Source organism: Hyaena hyaena, unplaced genomic scaffold (genome assembly GCF_003009895.1).
Source record: "Hyaena hyaena isolate Hyena2069 unplaced genomic scaffold, ASM300989v1 scaffold_6, whole genome shotgun sequence".
NCBI lineage: Eukaryota > Metazoa > Chordata > Mammalia > Carnivora > Hyaenidae > Hyaena > Hyaena hyaena.
The window spans coordinates 3,890,833-3,911,258 of NW_024080638.1; the positions used below are offsets into that span (position 1 = coordinate 3,890,833).

Here is a 20,426-nt window from a genome sequence, read left to right on the forward strand (position 1 = left end):
GACTTAGAATATTATTTTCTTCAGAATATTTTTAGACTTTTACACTATGTTTAAATATACAGTAAAGTTATATTTCTCAAAAAAAAAAAAATGAAGCCGCTCATCATTTTCTAAACATACTGGCTGGTATCCAGAGAAAGATGACATTCTTCTTGCCTCAAATTCTAGAGTTCTGCTTCTCTCTTTTCTCTGCACATGGCAGCCACCCTCTGTCATTATTTCCAGGAAAGAACATGGCTGAGGTTTTTGTTTATATCCTTAAAAGCAGCAATTTGACAACTTGTTCAGAGCACTTGAACATCATCATGCTCTTGGTGGGGAAGATATACATTCTGCTGTCCTAGAACCAGAAATACCATAACAGTCAAAAGGGCTGTAGGTGTGTACATGTAAAAGGAAAGGCTAATCCTGACAGCTTTATTCTCAGATTTGTCTCATGGTTTGATTTGTCCCCCAGAAACCATTAGGACTATTAATTGTTTGAATTACCCAGTTTGGCTTTCCCAGGAAATGCAGCTCCTGTAACTGCCCACAGTTCTATTAAGGCTAATGAGGGTTGCCTCTTTTCCTCTTCGCCAGATACCAGTTGCAGGCCCAAGACGGCCATTTGAGCACTGCATCTGGAGTTACCCTCCCCAGCCTACACTTTGTACTCGGGGTACCCTCTAAACTTGACCTTTTCTCAGAAGCTTTCAGGTCCTTGAAAAGAAAAGAAAGGGAACAAATTCATCCTATGGCCAGGTCCCTTGCTACGGGCTTTCCCCACATTATCTCATGTTAACCCTCACCAAATTCCTCAGAGGTAGGTATCACTTCACCCATCTTACAAAGAGAGAGGCTGATAGAGTAATTTTCCCCAAGAGTTTATAGCAGTCACCTAGCCAGGGCTCTAACAGAAGCCTTTCTGGCTCCAGGGCCACAGGCTTTCGGTGGTACCCAAAGATCCTCCTGCAGTCCTCTAACCAATTACACACCCAGGCAGTGCCACGGTCAAGGTCAAGAAATGGGAACCACCACTGTGATTAGCACTGCTATTACTAAAATCCTACCACTCTTATTACACCTGTCACAGGCCTTCTTTGGGTTGTGATTATTGGCAGTCAGTATCTCCAATAAACTGTGACTCCTCAGATAAGAACAGTTAAAGTCATTTTGCTCTGCCTAGAAAAACTTTGTGCATAAGGTAGCCAAGAAATTTTTGTTAAGATAAACAAAACTGGATAGGCCCTGGTGGTTCTGGAATATTCTGGGACATGACTCCCCTCCTAGGACTCATACAGCTCAGTGATTAGCTCTGGCTCTGTTGACAAACCATGCTACCGTTTCACAATTATGCCATAGAGGCAGCTTCTGACATGGCTCCCGACACTTCCTCATCCTGGTATTCATGCCCCTGTGTAATCCTGACCCCCCGAGAGTGGGCAAGCCCTAGTGACTTGCTTCCAATGAACAGAATACAGCAAAAGAGACGGGATGTCATTTGTGATTAGGTTACAAAAGGCTGTGACAGTTCTCTCTGGCTCTTCTTGTGTGCCTTCTCCGGTGGAGAAAGCTAGGGAGGCCTAGTGAGGGCAACCTCCAGACAACGGACGGCCAGAACCAAATCCTGCCCCAAACTGCAGGAATGAGCCTTCAGAGGAGAACACAGCCCTCGCCCACACCTTGAACTCAGCTCTGTAAGAGACCCTGACACAGAAGACCCAACTAAGCCAGGCCTGGACTTCCAACCCACATAAACTGTGGTATTTGGGAGTGATTTGCTACATAACAATCAATTACACATATGCCAACTATATAATGTCTTCGACGAGAAAAGTCTAGTCCCATTAAGACCTAAATTGGAATAAAACTGTATTTTTAGGGATGTCTCTTTGGAAAGGGTGTGAGAGGCTAAAAAGCATTTATAACTGAACATTTAGCATCAATTTTGTGGTTATAGCTGAAAGACTTGCGGCACAAAACTCACAAACTGTATTGTCTTGTTAACTTCCTCACGCGGGGAGGCTTGATTTCTGGCTTTTCCACAGCTGGTTGGGTAGTTTCCACACGTATAGGAATAGGGCTTCTGGAGACACACCAAAAAACAGAACATTACCGACGGAAAAGTTTCATGGGCTTGTTTTGGCTGTAGGGACTGCTTTCTCAGTTAATTTATATCCTTAATAACATTGAAGACCAACGTACCCATTTTTCCTCCTTTCCACTCTACTTCTTAAACATAAGTTTTAAAAAATTATAGAAAGTCCAAAAATAAAAACTAAAATCATACGGAAGATAATACAGCAAGTAGAAACTGAATATAATTGGAGTGCCACGTAAAGCTTCCCTCCCCAAAACATCTACCTCCAGGGTTTGATTCATTACCAGGTTTTGCCTATAAAATGAACAAAGAAAAACCTGTGGATAGCCCGTTTTCACTTCCAAATAACCTGGAAGTTATGTTATTTTAAATATAGCACAGAATATATATTTTAAAAGATAAAGAAATAGAGTATTTACTGTGAAAAATGCACAATTAAGTCTTATTCTAAAACACTTTAATTTTGTGTATATGTGAATATGTTAAAAATGGTTTCACTTCTATACTTCCTCAAGAAAATATGCTAGATAACCAATGGGCCCTACTCAAAACAGTGATTTTAAGGAAAAGCTTTCATACATTGTTGTAGTGGTTATGACTAATTTCATTTTACAAAATCAGAAATTACCTTCTGGGACTAAAGAACATCAAAACAAATTGAGGTCCTCAGCAAGGAACCTCTGGCAAGGCAATGAACAATTCTGCGCCCCCATTTTCTCCTCTAGTGTTTAATATGGTAATAGGCATATGGCTGGTGTCTAATCAATGTTTACTGAATAAACACATGAATGAGCAAAAATCACTGGAGTCAGCATAGTCCAGGTTCATGATTTCCTCACGCTGGGACTCCAGAGTCAACTGAACATAGTCCCTGGAAGAGCTTATATTCAACCAGGGGAGCACGTAACTTCACTTGGGTAGAATGATTGGCATCTGGAAAGCTCCATGGAAGAGTTACACTTAACCAGATGGAGGGAAGACTTCCAAGGTGGGAGACAGTGAAGGGCTAGGGAATGCAAGGTGCTGCTGCTGATGATCGGGAAGGTCCCAGCAGAAGAGCAGGGTATTTCCACTACGGTGGGGAAAATAGGGGTGAGTTCATGAGGGGCCTCAGGCTCCGGAGTTTACACTGAAAGCCAAGGCGTCACTAGAGGTTTGAGGTAAGAGAAGGGCATATTCAGATTTGCATTTTAGAAAGGCCCTTAGAACAAGGAAGAGGATACTGCTGAAGACAGGCTGGCCAGGAGCACTTTCAAAGGCTGGGGGTAGGTATCCAGGCAGAGGGATGGTAAGGTTTCAAGGTAGATCAGGGTCATGAAGAGGAAAGGACAGATGCAGGGAAAATATGAACACTGAGTTAGCAGGACTTGGTAACCAATGATATGAAGGGATGAAGGAGGAGAAAATCAAGGACGCTCAGGCATCAGATCTGGATAATAGGTAGATAATAATGCCATTAACCAAGATTGAAAAACAGGTGAAGGGTTAGTAGGATAGGATGGGAGGAGATGAATTAAGATTTTGAAAAGTCCAGGAGGCAGCTGGGTATATGCCCTGGGGTATGACAAAGTTATACCAAAAATAGGGATTAGGAATCAAAGGTGACATAGAAAAGTATTAGTTTCATTTTTAACATTGAGAATTGTCCAGAGCAGTAGTTCCTGGGGGACTTGTTGAAATTCTGGTTCCTGTCCACCGCACCCCAAAGGATGTGAATAGTCTGGAGTAGGACCCAAGAGTCTGCATTTTTAACAAGAGACTGATACAGTGACCCTTGGATGCATTTTAGGAAACCCTACCCTCAAGAGACCTTACCAGTATTAGCAGATCACCAAGCTGGCAATGGAGTTGCCATGATCTATAGGCTATTACTTACTTGGGCTGAGAGGGGGAAATGTGTCTGCTCTCTGTGAGACCAGAAGAGGAAGGTTTTCCTCTGGGACTGAAGCGGCGGTGGCCTGGAAGCTTTAAAGAACATGTGTGGTTCTAGAACCTCAGAATAACTCGGTATGAAGAGCATGTCAATGGCCAAGGGAAGAGTGATAAGCTGAGCTGGGACGGAGGGCATAAGGCAGATCCTAAAGGATCTCCTGTGCTCTGTTGAGAAGTCTGGAATCCACACTGAGAGCAAAGCTGAGCCTTTAAATGACACCACGCAGGGGAAGGACAGAGTCTTAGCTATATGTTTGAAAAGCAACTCAAAGTGATTTCCTTGTTAGCACAGCAGGTAGAAATAATAAAACAGAATAAGCAGCATTTCTGAGACTTAAGCCAGTCTTTGTTTTAAACCAGTCTTTTTCTATTCCTTTGTGCTCACATTATTTTCAGTTTTCTTTTTTCCTCTCTGATTTTATCAGCAAATGCCCTTGTGAGTAATGTTTCAAGGAAAACGTTGACACAGAGTACTGTTTCCCCATTCAAACAGGAAGCAACAGACCTTACATTAGCATCCTGAAGACTGGATTTCTTATTGATATTTGCAAAGGTTGATTCCTCTTTTCCAACCTGCTAAAGGAAACAGGCAGGTGAGTTAAAACTGAGGATCTTGGGGAGCAAAAAAAATGTTTTCAAGTCTCCAACATTTGAAGGATTACAGAAATGTGAAGGTAACTCAAAGCACCAAGTGCTCAGTCAATAACAAATTTTTTCTGGTATTTATATAAGTTAACAAAAAAATGTTTTCATGAGTCATCCCCCATGATCGGGATTAACACTTAATCATTCAGATGCAATCAATGCTTGCATTCATACTTTTATTGAGCCCCTGCTATGTGCCACCTCACGCTTGAATGAGAAAGGGATGGTGTGGGAAAAAATCACACCCACAGTTTAATCCCCCCCTCACATTTTAGATCAGGAATAATAATCAGCTCTATGCTCACATATCACAGCTTACAAAGGAATTCAGAAACTGTCTTTTCATATCAGTGTAATAAGCCCGGGAGGAATTATGTCATATGATTTTGATAGAAGCCTGTTCTTCCTCCCTCTGGTGAGTCCCAAAGAATGGCGGGGGAGGAAGGGGCGCCCAAGCAGCCAGTGAGGCCCGCTGCACGTATGCTGGAGGTCACTGCAGCAGCCTGTGGCTTTCCCACCCACCACAACCTACAGAGCCGGCCCCCTCGCTCCCCCAGTTAGTAAGTGTAGACCAGTTAATAACTCTTGGTATTGAAATTTTTCACACAACAGGTGTGGTTCCCATCTCCTGACTGGACGCTGACAGACAGTATCTCAGGCCTAGAGTGCCTCTTTCTTCTATATGGAGGGAAGAAAATCCCGTGAAGTGAAGTCAAAGGAATGCATGCACTCTGCGCACCTGAGCACTCACTCGGGATGCATTCTCCAACTGGGCTTTCAAAATGTTACACTTCACGTGATCGGCTACAGGGGAAGGCAAAAGTGGGGTCTGAAGAGTCTTCTCAGAAACTTTTTTTTCTTCAGCCTGTGACAAATCCAAAACATGCCACAGATTATAAGCAAAGAGGAAAGGCAGCACTTAGATTAGCCTTTCTCATCAACCATAACTGCAAATAACACACAGTCTTAAACACATGCCCAAGGGTGCCACCAACTCCTTATATTTGTGCCACTGCTTGTACTATTTGCAAAGTATTCACCAGCACGTCCTCTCCTTCTCTCATGAAATGGGGAGAGGACGTACCAGGAAACTCATGAGGATGGGGTGAAGGTTAAAGAGAAGAGGCTCTTCCAGAGTTAAGCAGCGAGAGCCTGAGGCAGCTCCAGGACCCCAGCCTGGAGTTTCCCACAGCCTAGAGCAATGCTGTTTCCCCCATTACTGCCCCCTCTTATAAAGAAAGACTCAATTCTGTGACTTGTTGGAGAAAGAGTGCAAAATAGTCATCGGTATTTTTGCAATAAATCTTACTGAAAATTATGAATCTCAATAAACTTGTATCTGTGCTACCTCCTTGTAGAGTGTAATTTGGTACCAACTTCTCCATTTTTGCCATTTCCCAGGTACTAACTAAACATGTACCTATAATTTATTTTACTTTTAAAGATTTTATTTTATTTTAATTTTTTTTTTTTAGAGAAAGAGAGGACAAGCGGAGAAGGGGGCAGAAGGAGAGAGTGAGAGAATCTTACAAGAGCTCCATGCTCAGTGCAGAGCCCAACATGGAGCTCCATCCCACAACCCTGGAAACATGACCTGAGTCAAAATCAAGAGTCAGGAGCTCAACCGACTAAGCCCCCAGGCACCCATTAAAGATTTTATTTTTAAGTAATCTTTTTTTTAAATTTTTTTTTATTTATTTCTAGGAGAGAGAGAGAGAGAGACAGTGTGAGCAGGGGAGGCTCAGAGAGAGAGGGAGTCACAGACTGAAACAGGCTCCAGGCTCTGAGCTGGCAGTCAGCACAGAGCCCGACGTGGGGCTCGAACCCACGAACCGCGAGATCATGACCTAAGCGAAAGTTGGACGCTCAAGCGACTAAGCCACCCAGGCGCCCCTATTTTTAAGTAATCTTTACACCTAATGTAGGGCTCGAACCCACAACCCCAAGACCAAGAGTCACATACCCTACTGACTGAGCCAGCCAGGCGCCCCAACAGGTACCCATAGTTTATATGATCCAATTATGGTGGATTACCCTGGGACTACCTATTTTAAGTGTGTCCTAAACAATAATATCTTTGAAATCATAGGCTTGGTGACTACTATGATTATTATAATAGACATTATGATAATTACATAACTATTAAAAAATACTCATCTAGGTATATAACCTGAAATCATCCTTCATGGTAGACACATCCCACTGGAATTAACATCTTAATGTTAACCATGCCTGTTGTGGTAATTGCATATTCCAGTGCTCGGCACACAGCCGATGCTCAATAAATACCTACTAAAGAAGAGTATAATGATATGTAGTTATTATTAAAGAGGTGTGCTTAATAAGAAAGATATAAGACCATATGATTGCTAAAAGTCAATTAAGTGATATCAGGACTTCATGTGGCACGTTAGCCATAGTGTACCAGGGCAAGAACAAAATGTTGCAAAGTCTTCAAATTCTGCAAGTTCCAAAATTAATCTCATTTACTAATTTGAAAGTCTGATTGAGCACCTTGATACACATAGCAAGAGTGTTATGGAAGCCCCAGAGGAAGTATAGGGCAACTGGCTGGTTGACATCGTATAATAAAGAAGAAAAGAGCTCTCCAAATGCAGAGAGGAGCATTTGGTAGAACAAGTAGAATGAAGCAATTTCATGTAACAGCAAGACAAGCAGAGACAAAAGACCTGGATTTTAATCGCTCTTTCCCTTTCTGGCATCTAGAAAGAAGATGACGCTGATAATGATCATGATTATGATCATAATGATAAAAAGAAAAATAATGCCAGCTCATGTTTACTGAGAGCTCATTGTGGGCCAGGCACCCACTAAGCACATTTCATTGGGTCCTCTCACTTGACCATCCCATTTGATGATAGATAGGATGATTATCCTCATTTTATAGATGAGAAAAAGAAAGCAGAGAGATGGTAAGTCATCTGCCCTGGTCACACAGAAAGAATGAAAAAGGGCCAGCCTTCACACTCAGGATCAGGTGACAACAAGCTACGGCTCTTAAACACTCGGCCGTACTGGGTCCCCTTAGCCTCTCTGGGTCTCAGTTTTTTTCTTCATAAGATTATTGTGATTAGCAAATGAGGGGAAAAAATAGGTATCAATGGCACTTTCACGTTAGATTCTTTGGTTAGAAAATACAAGTACATAAGAACATCAGATATGAGGACACTAATAATCCTAAGCCATCAAGTTGGGTATAAAGAAAAAAGACTCTTTTGACTGGAATCATTATCCCCAAAAGGCAAATAAGTAGCTTATTTATTTTGCAAGATGAGCTGACAGGACTGCTCTAGGATCATTTATCTTGTGCTTGTACATCCTGCCACATGAAGATAATTGTTTAACACTAGCATGTGTCTTTTCATTGGCATGTGAAGAGTTAATTTTTAAATTAGATTTAATTTTTTGGAATGAGACACTGGAATACAAGAATTAAATTGGTTCTAAAGCCCACCTGAGGTTTCTGACAATCGCTTACCAGGGTATAGTTATACTGGCAGTAATGACCAAAGATGTATTTTAAAACAATGAATGCTGCTAAAGTAAAAAAAGAAATGAGAATTCAGCATTGATTTCCCCTTTGAATTTAGTCTTATTAAACTGCTTTTTTGGATATAAAATCCAAGCTGGCTTGTTCCTATTCTGTCTGACAAAGCAGGAGTTACTGCCCAGCTCTACAAATGGACTCAGGTGAAGACCAATATAAATTTTGGAAAAGCCGACTGTCATTCTACGACTATGCTTGCATCAAAGATATTTCTATAAGGTAAACATCTGGGCTATGTGTCCATAATTCCAGCCTGAAGGATGGTTTCACGAATGCTGTACTTTCTCTCTTTTGCATGACCACATGTTGTATTTTGCATTCGGTTTGAACTGTGAAAAAATGCTTTATTATTCGATATTGAAATACAGACTTTTAAACCATACAAATAAATGACAATTGGGCTTTGATATGATTACAGTTGGAAGCAGTCCATCTGTTTGGGGAAGTCATTTGGGGATAAAGAAATGATCAGATGCATTTTATAATTGTTTATAAAATTGTTTACACGTTTGAAATCTGGTAAGATCTCAATTCCTGTGATAATTTTGGATGTCACTTTGGAAATGGGTGATGAAAATGTCTTCTCACCATCAAGAGCAGGAACTTATCCAAATCTCAGAAAAATCAGAGGACTCTTGATCCTTGAAAGCCACTGAAGCCATTGTTTGCCAACTGCGGATCCTGAAAAGTTGTGAGGTCTGTTGCACCGAATGTTTGATTAATGATAAATCACAGCATGAAGTAATATACTTTGCCTACATGTTAAGATAAACTCAAGTTATCTGACATCACTTTATCCCACTTGCTTACTGATGTATTTTCTCAAGTGGAAATAGAGAAAAGGGGCTCCAGGGGCACCTGGGTGGCTCATTTGGTTAAGCGTCCAACTTCACCTCAGGTCATGATCTCACATTTCTGTGAGTTCGAGCCTCATGTCGGGCTCTGTGCTGACAGTTCAGAGCCTGGAGCCTGCTTCAGATTCCGTGTCTCCCTCTCCCTCTGCCCACCCCACCCCACTCACTCTCCATCTCTCTCTCGAAAATAAACATTAAAAAAAACTCGACACAAATGCTTAGAGCAGCATTGTTCACAGTAGCAAACAATTTAAAATTAAAAAAGAAAGAAAAAAGGGGCTCCAGGGTGACGTGCAGCAACTCACAGTTGTCTCAGCTACCCCATCACCCAGAGCAAGCCACGACTGGTGACGGTCCACCAATACTCATGGCAACTACAAACTATGTTCCGCTGGGAGCAGTCCACTGCTATCTGCTGTATTTGCTCACAAAATATTTTCTGGATCCTGTCAAGCTCTAGGTAAGCCTCTGTTAAAACCATTTATTGTGTGACTGCAGGGGAAAAAAGCTTGAGGGGCGCCTGGGTGGCTCAGTCAGTTAAGCACCCGACTTCGGTTCGGGTCATGATCTCACGGTTCATGGGTTTGAGCCCCGCGTCGGGTTCTGTGCTGACAGCTAGCTCAGAGCCTGGAGCCTGCTTCGGATTCTGTGTCTCCCTCTCTCTCTGACCCTCCCCTGCTCATGCTGTCTGTCTGTCTCTCTCTCTCTCTCAGAAATAAATAAAACATTAAAAAAAAAAAAGATAAAAGCTTGAAAATGAAGTTAAGACTAAGAGAAAGAAGACCAATCCAGGGAACATGTGATGTATTAGCACATGATATTACTGAGCACCTACTATAGGCTGCTCAGTAAGGGCTCGTTGATTGAATGAATGTAAGTGCCACCCTGAAGGAGGGATTCTTTCCAGCTGGCCATCAAGGAGGGTGGCAGAGAAGAAAAAGTGGGTAAGTGGGCCCTTGGTGTTGTCAAGGGGACTTTAGGCTGCCATTTGGGGTAAGGAGGCATGCAGGGAAATGAGGGTCTTCTGAGAAACCCTGGAAGCCTAGTACAGGCTAGAGGGTTGGCTGTGGTGGAGGACCAGCCCGGGTGGGAGGTGTCCCCTTCCCATGCTCACCAGTGCAGGTAAGGAGGGAGAGCTTCCCAGACCAGATCTTCCAAATTCTTCCTATTCCCTCTTAGAACGGGGCAGAGCTGGAGCGCCTGGGAGGCTCAGTCAGTTAAGCTTCAGACTCCTGACTTCAGGTCAGATCCCGATCTCACAGTTCTTGGGCTTGAGCCCCACACTGCACTCTGTGCTGACAGTGTGGAGTCCGCTTGGGATTCTCTCTCCCCCTTTCTCTCTGCCCCTCCCCACTTGTGTGCACTCTCTTGCTCTCTCTTTCTCAAAACAAATGAATACATTTTAAAAAAGAAAGGAAGGGAACTTCCTCAACTTGGTAAAGAAATCTACAGCAACATACAACTAACATCATTACTTAATGGTGAGTTTTCACCATTTTAAGATAAAATTTGGCTTTCATAAGGCTGTCCATTTGGATATACAAACAGGCCTAGCCAAGGGTGCCTGGGTGGCTCAACCAGTTGAGCATCAAATCATGATTTTGGCTCAAATCATGATCTCACATGGTTCATGGGATCGAGCCCCACATCGGGCTCCTTGCTGACAGCGCAGAGCCTGTTAGGGATTCTCTCTCTTCCTCTCTCTGCCCCTTCTCTGCGCTCGCTCACTCGCTCTCTCTCTCTCTCTCTCTCTCTCAAAATTAAAAAAAAATTTTTTTAACATTTGTAAAAAAGAACCGGTCTAGCCAAAAGAGAATTTTGCTTTCACCTTGTTCTTTTCTTCCCCCTTCCTTAAATCTCTCCCTTCTTTCCATCAGCAAACAGTAACTGAGCATCGGTTCTGTGCCAGGCACTGTCAGAGTGAGAGACAGGGGGCGCTATGGACTGAATTGTGGCCCCCTCTCCTATTCACAGGTTGAAGCCCTACCCAGCAATATGATGACATGAGGCCTTTGGGAAGTAAACAGATTTAGAGGAGGTCATGGGATGGGGCCCTGATGATAGGATTAATGGCTTTATAAGAAACAGAAAAGAGAGGGGCACCTGGCTGGCTCCGTGAGTAGAGCATGCAACTCGTGATCTCATGGTTTTGGGTTCAAGACCCACACTGGGTGTAGAGATTGCTTAAAAATAAAACATTTTTAAAAAAAGAAAAAGAAAAAGTGAAGTCGCCTGGGTAGCTCAGTTGGTTGAGTGTTCGACTCTTGATTTCAGCTCAGGTCATGATCCCAGGGCTGTGGGTGGGATCAAGCCCCGTGTTGAGCTCAGCTCTAAGTGTGGAGCCTGCTTAAGATTCTCTCTCTCCCTCCACCCCTCTCTCCTGCTCACACACGCTCTCTCTCTCTAAAATAAAAATTAAAAAAAAAAAAAAAAAAAAAGAAGACGAGGAGGAGAGAGAGTGAGTTCTCTTTGCAGGTAAGGACACAGTGACAAGGCAACCATTTGCAAGTCAGGAAGAGAGCCTTTACTAGTGGCTGACACCTTTGCCCTCCCAGCCTCCAGAAGAATGAGAAATACCTATTGTTTAAGCTACTGTGTCTATGGTATTTTGTTATAGCAGCCTGAGCAGGCCAATAGAGAGAGGTAAAAATGGGAAGAGGTAAACGTGGGTGCCTCCTCATTGGGCTTTAGCCCTAGAAGGAGGGAGGGCTCACCAACAGACCCATCCAGCCTGTTAGCCTCAGCACTGAGCGCAATTCCTCGTGCTGTAATTCACCCAAAGAGACTGAACAGAAATGTCTGGAAAAATTGGATGGAAATCTCTCCGAGACAAAGGCACATAAAGTAGGAGGCGGGCCAGGGTCATAACCAGGGATTTGATGTGAGCCCCAGTTCCACGCTCATCCCCCAGCCCTGCTCCTTGGCACCTTATTTATGTTGATGTGCAGAGCAGGCCAGGGTCCAGCAGCCTTCACAGTTTCCAATTCCAGCTTCTTTAGATGGGCAGCAGCTTCGCTGAACAGCGCGGGTGTGCCTGGACTCAGCTCTACAAGTGGCCAGGGGAATGAATAAAGAAAGGTTGAAATATATATGTGATAGAGATACACCGGATATAAAGATATAGAGATCTACATGTTACGAGATGTTCTCCAGAGCCTGACCCCCAGCACCCTTTCTGTCTGCTGTCTCTCCCAGGAGCTCAAATCCCTTGAATATGACCAGCTGATGGGCTGTAAGAACACCTAAAATCAAGGGTTCAAGGCCTAACCCCCCTACACGAGCTGAGTGGCCTCAGGCAAGTCACTTTACCTCTCTGAGCCTCTGAGCCATTTTAAAATGAAAACAAAATTACTTATCCTGCAGGGTTGCTGTGACTATTAAGTGAGGTCATCTGTATACAAATGCTTTATTAATGCAAAAACACTATGCAAGTTAGAAAGATGAGTGTTCAGGCTCACAGGCGTATGAACGAGCCTTGAAAACCATGTTACATTTCTAAAACCAAATTCACGGATTTGGATTTCTGTACTATTTTGGATTAGTTTGCCTCCACTCCTTCCACTGGCTAGTATTTATCCATTAATATAGTGAAATATTCATTAATTATGAAATACTCATTATATAATAATACTCGTGCCAAGTATTATTTGCCATTGGGATCTGGGCAGCTGGAATAAAAAGATAAATGAGGCACAATTCTGGTTTAGTGAGGAAGACAGAGACATGTGCAGATATTCCATATAAGAGTGATAAAGTTATTTAATTGCTATAGGGGCCAAAGGGAAGGCACGCCAGAGCTAGGAATCAGAAAGGCGTGTTAGAGAAAGTCCCAGTGACAACATTTGAGCTGGTTCCAGAAGAAATGTGCAGGAGGTCACTAGGGTGGAGAAAAGCACTCCAGGCACAGGGAATACCAGGTGCAAAGGAGCACAGTGCAGCACCTGGTGAGAGGAGAGGACTTTCGTGTGGCTGGGGTGTAGTGAGCGGTCGGGGAAGGCTGGAGTCCTTGGCAGGGGCCAGGCTGGGAAGGTCTGTGTGTGGCCATGTGGGCTTTATCTCGGGACAGTGACACACCATTGAAAGGTCTTTGGTCAGAACTGTGATGAGAGCTCTGCAGGTACAAGATGGAGGTTGCACTGGGGAGGGACACCTCAGGGGGCTGTTACAGTCACCCGGATACAAAAAGATGAGGCGTGGCCTGGAAGGGCAATGTGGAGAGTGACATGGGGATCAAGTTCTGAGTCTTCAACACCGAGTGAATGACGTATTTCCATTTCCAGCTCAGCCAACCTAGAACTGTCCCCTGTGGTCTACAGGTGAAGGCTCCTTAGCTCATCCTTTCCACCAGCTCACAGACTCATGAAATGTCAGAGCTGGAAGATTCCTTGGTCATCAACTAGACATGCTCTACTCCATTTCATAGATGAGAAAACTGCAGGTCCAAGAGGGAACTTGGCTCCACAGAGAAAACCAGAATCGAAGCCTCTTGCTTTGGCATATCACATGTGATAAAGAACCAGCTCTTCCCCTTTAGTCTGTTGCAGAACAATTCTTTGGTAAAGTATAACAAAGGGGCTTTTCTAGAACACCAAAATAATAGACAAACAAAGTCCAAGCCCATTTTATTAGTTTTAACAGATACAAAATACAAAATCACTCCAGCCTATTGCTAAAAATGCTTCTGATTGCTTACTCTGCTTTTCCCCAACTTCTCTCACTGGCACCTGAAACACTAGGCCTCCCTGACATCACTGTGCTCTGGATGACGATGTCTGAAATGGGACTGAATGGGTTTTCCTGTAATTAGGAAGGTACAGATTCTAGCCACCTGGCTCCCTTCCTCTTTCTATTACTTGCGCCAGTGGAAACAGGAGCAGCTAAGGAAGGAGGGGGAGAGAGAACTGCCACGAGGGGGTTAAATCAGTTTCCCGGTAAGACCATAAACCTTCAGCTGCTCCTGCTTAAATGCACAGGGCTCTTGCCTGCTCTTGCCCAGCCCTGGCAACCCAGAACTGATGTTACTGCCTGTCTGTGCTGCACTGAAGGGTTCTGTCTTGAAGATCTAGGGAAGCCGCCCATGCCCTGCAGCCTCCCTCCGCTCGCCCTGCCCTCTGCACTCCTACTCACTTGTAAGGGATTTACTGCTGGAGTTTGGGGACCTCAAAGGCCCCTCCTTGTTCTCCAGAGTCAGCGAGAGGCCATAGTTTGAGTGGTGCTGGTGCTGGTGGTGGTGATGGTGGTGCCTTCCTGAAGCTTTGGTAGTGAAAGGTGTGCCCCCGTTCTCCTCGATGCCAAAAGGCAGCCGGTCCGAGCTGCTGAGCCCTGGGGAAGGGAGCGGGTAGCTGTGGAGGGTGTCAGAGTCGGGATTTAGAAAAGCAAAGTGTCTTGAAAGTCCTGTGCAAGCTTTAAAAGATGTTCTCTGGCCATTAAAAGCCAGGAGAAACAGGTTCAACAAACAGACCCACAGCGTTATTGTAAAATAGGACACAATGGCAACGTCCCGCTCAAAGAAAAAGCAGAAAGTAGAAATTTGTATATATCAGAGATCTTAAACCTTAACAAATTCTTAATCCGAAGCTATAGAGCTTCTATTTTTTTTTTTTAAAAAAAGACAGTCCTTAAATAGGAGGAGGAAATAAAAAGCAACAGCAACACATAATTCTGTAGCCATCCCATGACAAGATCATGACACAAAAAGAAGTCACTTTCTCTTCCTCTTGATCACCCCACCATGCAGAAAACACCTGCAAAGGGCAATGCCCTGACATCTTTCATTCCAACTGCTCTTTCCATTTTCACCAAAGTCACCCTATTGCAAGCCCATGTCGTCTCCCATTTAGACTCCGGAAAACAGGTTTCTGACTGCTCTCCCTGCATCTACTCTCTCCTCCAGCCCGCTGCCCACAGAGCTGGAGCCAGGGTGCTGTTCGTGTCCACACTGGCCGCTTCCTGGAGACTTCGCTCAGGACAGGCTTACATGGTACCTGTGTGTGTAAGGATGTGAATAAGGTATGACTTTGGCTCCCAGGGATCACAGCCCAGCTTCATTCCTCCAACACGAAACATAACCAAGGGTATCTAGCTTCTCCGTGCGGCCAGTAACAGGGGCAATAAAAAAATAGAAACGCCTGGGTTCTAGTCAGTTCTGCGCCTCAACCTTGTGCAGGAACGTTGGACAGTTGCTCTGGGCTTCAGTTTCTTTTTCTATGACACCAGGTGGGTCAGGTGATTCTGGCTGCATTTCCAGGTCTGAAAATCATCCTTTCTTCCAGCTATCTATGTAGTACTTGCTGCGTCCTAGGTGCTGTGCTAGCTTTTTTACATAAAATATCCCATTTTCTAGATGTACAGACCTTTGCCTGGTACACAGGTCTTCCACACATTTTTGATGAAAGGAAAGGAGGGAGGGAGGGAAGAAAGGTAGGAAGGAGGGAGGATTAGTGAAGCTGCGGATTTGGGATTTGACAACAGCTGTGTGGACTCCAAAGCCTGTTGGTGTTATTTTCCTGTCTCTCACATATGTTGAAAATAATATCTGTCCTAAGGAGGCGCTGAGACTGGGAGCTCAGAACACAAAAAACTCCCTTTAGCCTAGGAGGGTAGAGGGGCTTCCCAATTTAGGGCTCATCTCGGTTTACCCGAACAGGAGAATGAACACGCAAGGGGAAAGGTGTCCTATAGCAGAGATCTGGTGTGCCGTTAGCTGGAGGTGGAGTTGGAAAGCTTGGAAAGCTTGGAAAGGTGAGTGAGACCTTCCGAGGAATGGCAAACAGACACCATCTCCTGTGCCAGCTCCAAGCGGTTCTCACCCTCTGCTTGGAATGCAAGATTGAGAAGGAGTCTGAGGTTGTGCCCAGCTCAGGAGGAAAGAGTGCTGTGATTGATTAGTGATGTCTGCCACGGACTTAGACTAGACCACTGGTATCATGTACTTGTCTTTCCCAGTTAAAAGTCTGTGATTTTTTAGTTCGAGGAAACCCACAGCGAAAAGTTAAACAGGAAAATAAATATATGTGCAGGGAATGATAAATTGCATTTAATAACGTGCCAAATAAAATATGCATGTGTGATTTTCCTTTCACAGCTACTTACGGAAAAGCCTGAGCAAGACAAATGGGAAGAGAAATAGATGAGGGTCAGAGAAGCTACCTGAATCTTGTCAGGGCAAGGGTCTCTAGAAGAGCAAAGGTTTCTAAGCAGGACTGGAATGACCTGGGAGCTTGCTCAGCTCATACACATGAGGGCCCACCATCCTAGAGATGCTAATTCACGGCGTTTTATATAATTGCAGGTCTAGGAAACCACTGCTCATGATCTCCTGGACTGTTCCCTGCAGAACTCTAAGGGGTGCCCTACACATCGACTATCATATAAATGGCGTCCACTAGAGTTTTGCATCTGCCCTGTTCACAGGGACCTCAGAGCAGGTCAGGCCCACCCCGAGGGTCCAGCAGGACTCAGCAGCCCCAGAGCCATGGGGCTCACTGGTTAAAGTTCAGGAAATGAGACCAACTCTGTGCTGACAAGAGAGAGTGAAGTTCATGAGGCTTCTTGGCTTCTGGAAAGAAGGTCTCAAGTCCTAGTTTTCAGAGGGTGATGAAGGAGGGGTATATAAGCTTCAGTCTCTGCTTCCATGAGCTGAGAGCTGAGAAGAAATCTGGTGTGGAAGAACAGGGCTGGGGCGCCTGGGTGGCTTAGTCGGTTGAGCGTCCGACTTTCGCTTAGGTCATGATCTCGCAGTTCGTGGGTTCAAGCCACGCATCGGGCTCTGTGCTGACTGCCGGCTCAGAGCCTGGAGCCTGTTTCAGAGTCTGTGTCTCCCTCTCTCTCTGACCCTCCCCTGCTCATGCTGTCTTTCTCTCTCTCTCTCCTAGAAATAAATAAAACATTAAAAAAAAAAAGTTAAAAAAAAAAAAAAAGAACAGGGCTGCCTGTGTGCTGAGCACTGTCCTCGGTACTTCAGGGTTTCACTAGTGCAGTTATCCTGCACGGAAGCTGCTGACGCCTTGTGTTGTTACACTGGGGCTCAGGGAAGGTGAGCAATGTGCCCCGTTAGGTAGGAAAAGTGAATGAGAAGCTGAATCAAACTAATTTTTTCTCTTCCCTTCTTTCAGGGGAAGCCCCCATTCCCATTCTACTTCCAACTCCTGAGAAGCCAGTGCTCTCTTGGGCTGGAGGGTGTCATGTAGAATTTTCTTGACTATATTAGGAGTGGCCATAACTCTGCAGACCCGGGAGGGTGGGACACTTACAGCTCTGCCCGATCCCACAAAAGCCTCTCCCCTCCCCAGTCCTGGGATCCCAGCATGCTCAATCAAAATGTGTTGCAGACTGAATAATGGGGTAATTATTTGAAATGTTACAATTAAAATATTATAATATTATCAACAACATACTAATTATTATATCATAATATTTTATTATTTATATTATATTATAAATATATTTATTATATATCTATAATATATAATTATAATTATACTATAACAATTAGTGTAATATTAATAATGTTACCATACCATTATATGCTAAATATTATAATTAGTATAATAATGGTATTATTCACAATAATCCTCCAGAATCCGTCCCAGAACTGTGACAAGGGCAGGGCAGAAATTGGGGAGGGTCCTGAGCTGGAAAATAGAACCCACAAGGCTTTCTCTCAAAAAGGCCAGGAATGATCAGGTGCTCTCAGAAGCCAATCACACCATACAGTCTACAGCTCAGCCAAGTTCTGGGACACATGGGCTTCTGGAGGCAGCCCTGGGTGTCTATTCCTAGATAAGAAATCACAGAATTATAGAAATGGAGACCCTGTGTTTGGTGGTTTTAAACCCTAGATGAATATTAAAATCACCAGGGGGAGCTCCCATATACTGCTGGTAGGAATACAAAATGGCACAGCTGCTTTGGGAACCCCCCTGGCAGGTTCTCAAGAAAGATAAACATACAGTTACCATATGACCCAGCAATTCCACTCCCAGGTATATGTCCAAGAGGAATGAACACACATCCATGCAAAAACCTGTCCACGAGTATTCATAGCAGCATCAAACATAACAGCCAAAAGGTAGAAACAACCTGAATGTCCATCACCTGATGAATGGATAAATGAAATGTGGTATAGTCATACAATGAAATATTATTTGGCCATAAAATGGAATGAAATACTGATCCATGCTATGACGTGAAAGAACCTTGAAGACATTATGCTCAGTGAAAGAAGCCAGACACCAAAGGCCACGTGTTATATTATTCCATTTACATGAAGTGTTCAGAATAGGGAAAACCATAGAGATACAAAGTAGATTAGTGGTTACCTAGGACTGGGGAGGATGGGGGTGGGGGTGGGGTAACAGGAAGTGACTGCTAGTGATACAAGGTCTCTTCAGGAGAGGTGAAAGTGTTCTAAAATTAGTTCGTAGTGATGGTTGTACAACCTCGTGAAAATGCTAAAAACCACTGACCTGTACAATTTAAACTGGTGATTTATATGACGGTAATTTATATCTTTATAAAGTTGATTTTTAAAAATCGCCAGTGAAGATTTTGAAAAATATCAGTGTCCAGCCCTTGCCCCAGACCAATTACACCATCATCTATCTCTGAATCCCATCTATCTCTGCAGCCAGGGCTGAGGACCACTGTCCTGGTCCAACCTCTTCATTTTGCATATGGGGCATAAGGGTTCACCGGGGGAACGAGGTGACCGGGTCACACCATGGGTAAGTAGCTGAGCCTGGGACACAGTCCAGGACTGCTGCCTCTCTGCGTGCCGCCCATCTGCTACATCTTCCCGTCTGTCTTGGCTTCTATTTAAGGCAGCAAACGTACTCATCGGGAGAATCCTAAGACCTCAGAACCTCACTGCCCGGACATCCTTATGTATACATCTTGCCTTCCCAACGACACAGTAAGGTCTGGAGAACCACAGACAATCATTTCACAGGTTTTCATATCCTCCACTGTGCTAAGCACCCAGCAGGTGTTCAATGAATACTGGTTAGATGGAAAATTACGTATCCGTGCCTTCGATAAATATTTAAGTGCCAAGTCTTGTGCCTGGCATGAGAGTGAAAAGACAAGTGGGAAGTTGACCTTGCCCTCAAGGAGCTGGCTGCTGAATAACAAGTCCAAGTGGGGTCCAAAGCACCAGAGTGGCAGGTGCTTTGGAAAGTGTTGAGTGAGGAGGGCCAGCTGACGCAGCCTGGGGAAGAGCCAACAGGAAAAGTTTATATGCATACTGGAAAGGAAAGTCCTCACTTTTTTCTGAAACGAACAACCAGTTGTCCCAACATCACCAAAGGAATAACTCACCCTTGTCCCACTAACCTGAAATGCCACCTTCCACGTGCGGCACTTTCCTGAGTGCTCTCAGATCCCGGCTCTGCTCTGCCCTCCCCTGCCTACTCTGCTTCTGAGAAGAACATTCCCCAGGCTCCCTGCCCTCTGGCTTTTCGGGAGGCTTGGCCAGTGGTGGGCACGGCGAAAGAGGCTGGGGAGAGGAGACAAGTCAAGGTATTTCTTCCCCTTCTCTTTCTGCCTCGGGTGACATTTCCAGCAGTAGCTCTGGGGTCCCTGTGGCCCCAGCTCCTGGGCTCTGGAACACTGCCACCCCCCTTTGTCCCTGCACCCTCCAGCTCTAGTTCGAGTGTTGCTAGTTTCTGGGTGGCCTCACTGTCCAAGTTAGCTTCCTTGTGCTTCATCCCTTGAGGAACCAGTTCCCTGTGAGAAATATCTAGAGTGGTTTCAGGTTTCCTGATCGCCGTGACTGATCTACAATATCCACCACGGGTTCTAGGTAGTTTTCCTGTCAACAACACCTTTGCCGTAGACATCTCTGCCCCAAGCATTTTCTCACCCCAAACATGTTCACTGCATATCTAATTGGCTGTAAGAGAATTCTGCTGTAAAATATAAAATAACTGGCTGACAGTTTGGTTTCATTTCTCCATTGGCAAAGTCCCCATTTTTATATCATGTAAATCTTAGCTAGCCCTCATGATGGTCCAGACGGTGATGAAGAGATGTGGTGGTCTTAAATTAGTGGATGATAACTGCGTATATCAACTTGATAGAAAACATGGCGATAAAACTTACTGGAAATGTGAAATGAGAGTGCGAAGCCAGACTGCATACTATACTATTCTAGAAAATAACACATCAGTTACAATGTTAACAAAGTTCAGTTACAAATGTATCACAGCCTTAACGTTTCTTCCACTTTTCCCACAGACCTTTGGAACAGCTAGCACCAGACCTGTGACCGTAGGCCAAGAACAAACAAGAGTGAGAGAGACTTCTAGAAAACAACACGAAGCCCAGCTGTAAGTATGTATCCTAGCAC

At 44.3% G+C, this 20,426-nt stretch overlaps 1 protein-coding gene across 2 annotated transcripts in view; it reads right to left on the minus strand.

Moving 5' to 3' along the window:
* Nucleotides 1-20,426, minus strand: part of EPB41L4B (erythrocyte membrane protein band 4.1 like 4B) — a 132,188-nt gene that overhangs the window by 20,474 nt on the left and 91,288 nt on the right. For both annotated transcript variants that reach the window (XM_039239940.1, XM_039239948.1), the window contains exons 16-20: nt 14,207-14,421; nt 12,007-12,125; nt 5,397-5,522; nt 4,518-4,585; nt 1,967-2,065 (exon numbers count right to left, since the gene is read on the minus strand). In XM_039239940.1, the coding sequence (XP_039095871.1) occupies nt 1,967-2,065; nt 4,518-4,585; nt 5,397-5,522; nt 12,007-12,125; nt 14,207-14,421 (627 nt within the window). The remainder of the gene's footprint in view (nt 1-1,966; nt 2,066-4,517; nt 4,586-5,396; nt 5,523-12,006; nt 12,126-14,206; nt 14,422-20,426) is intronic.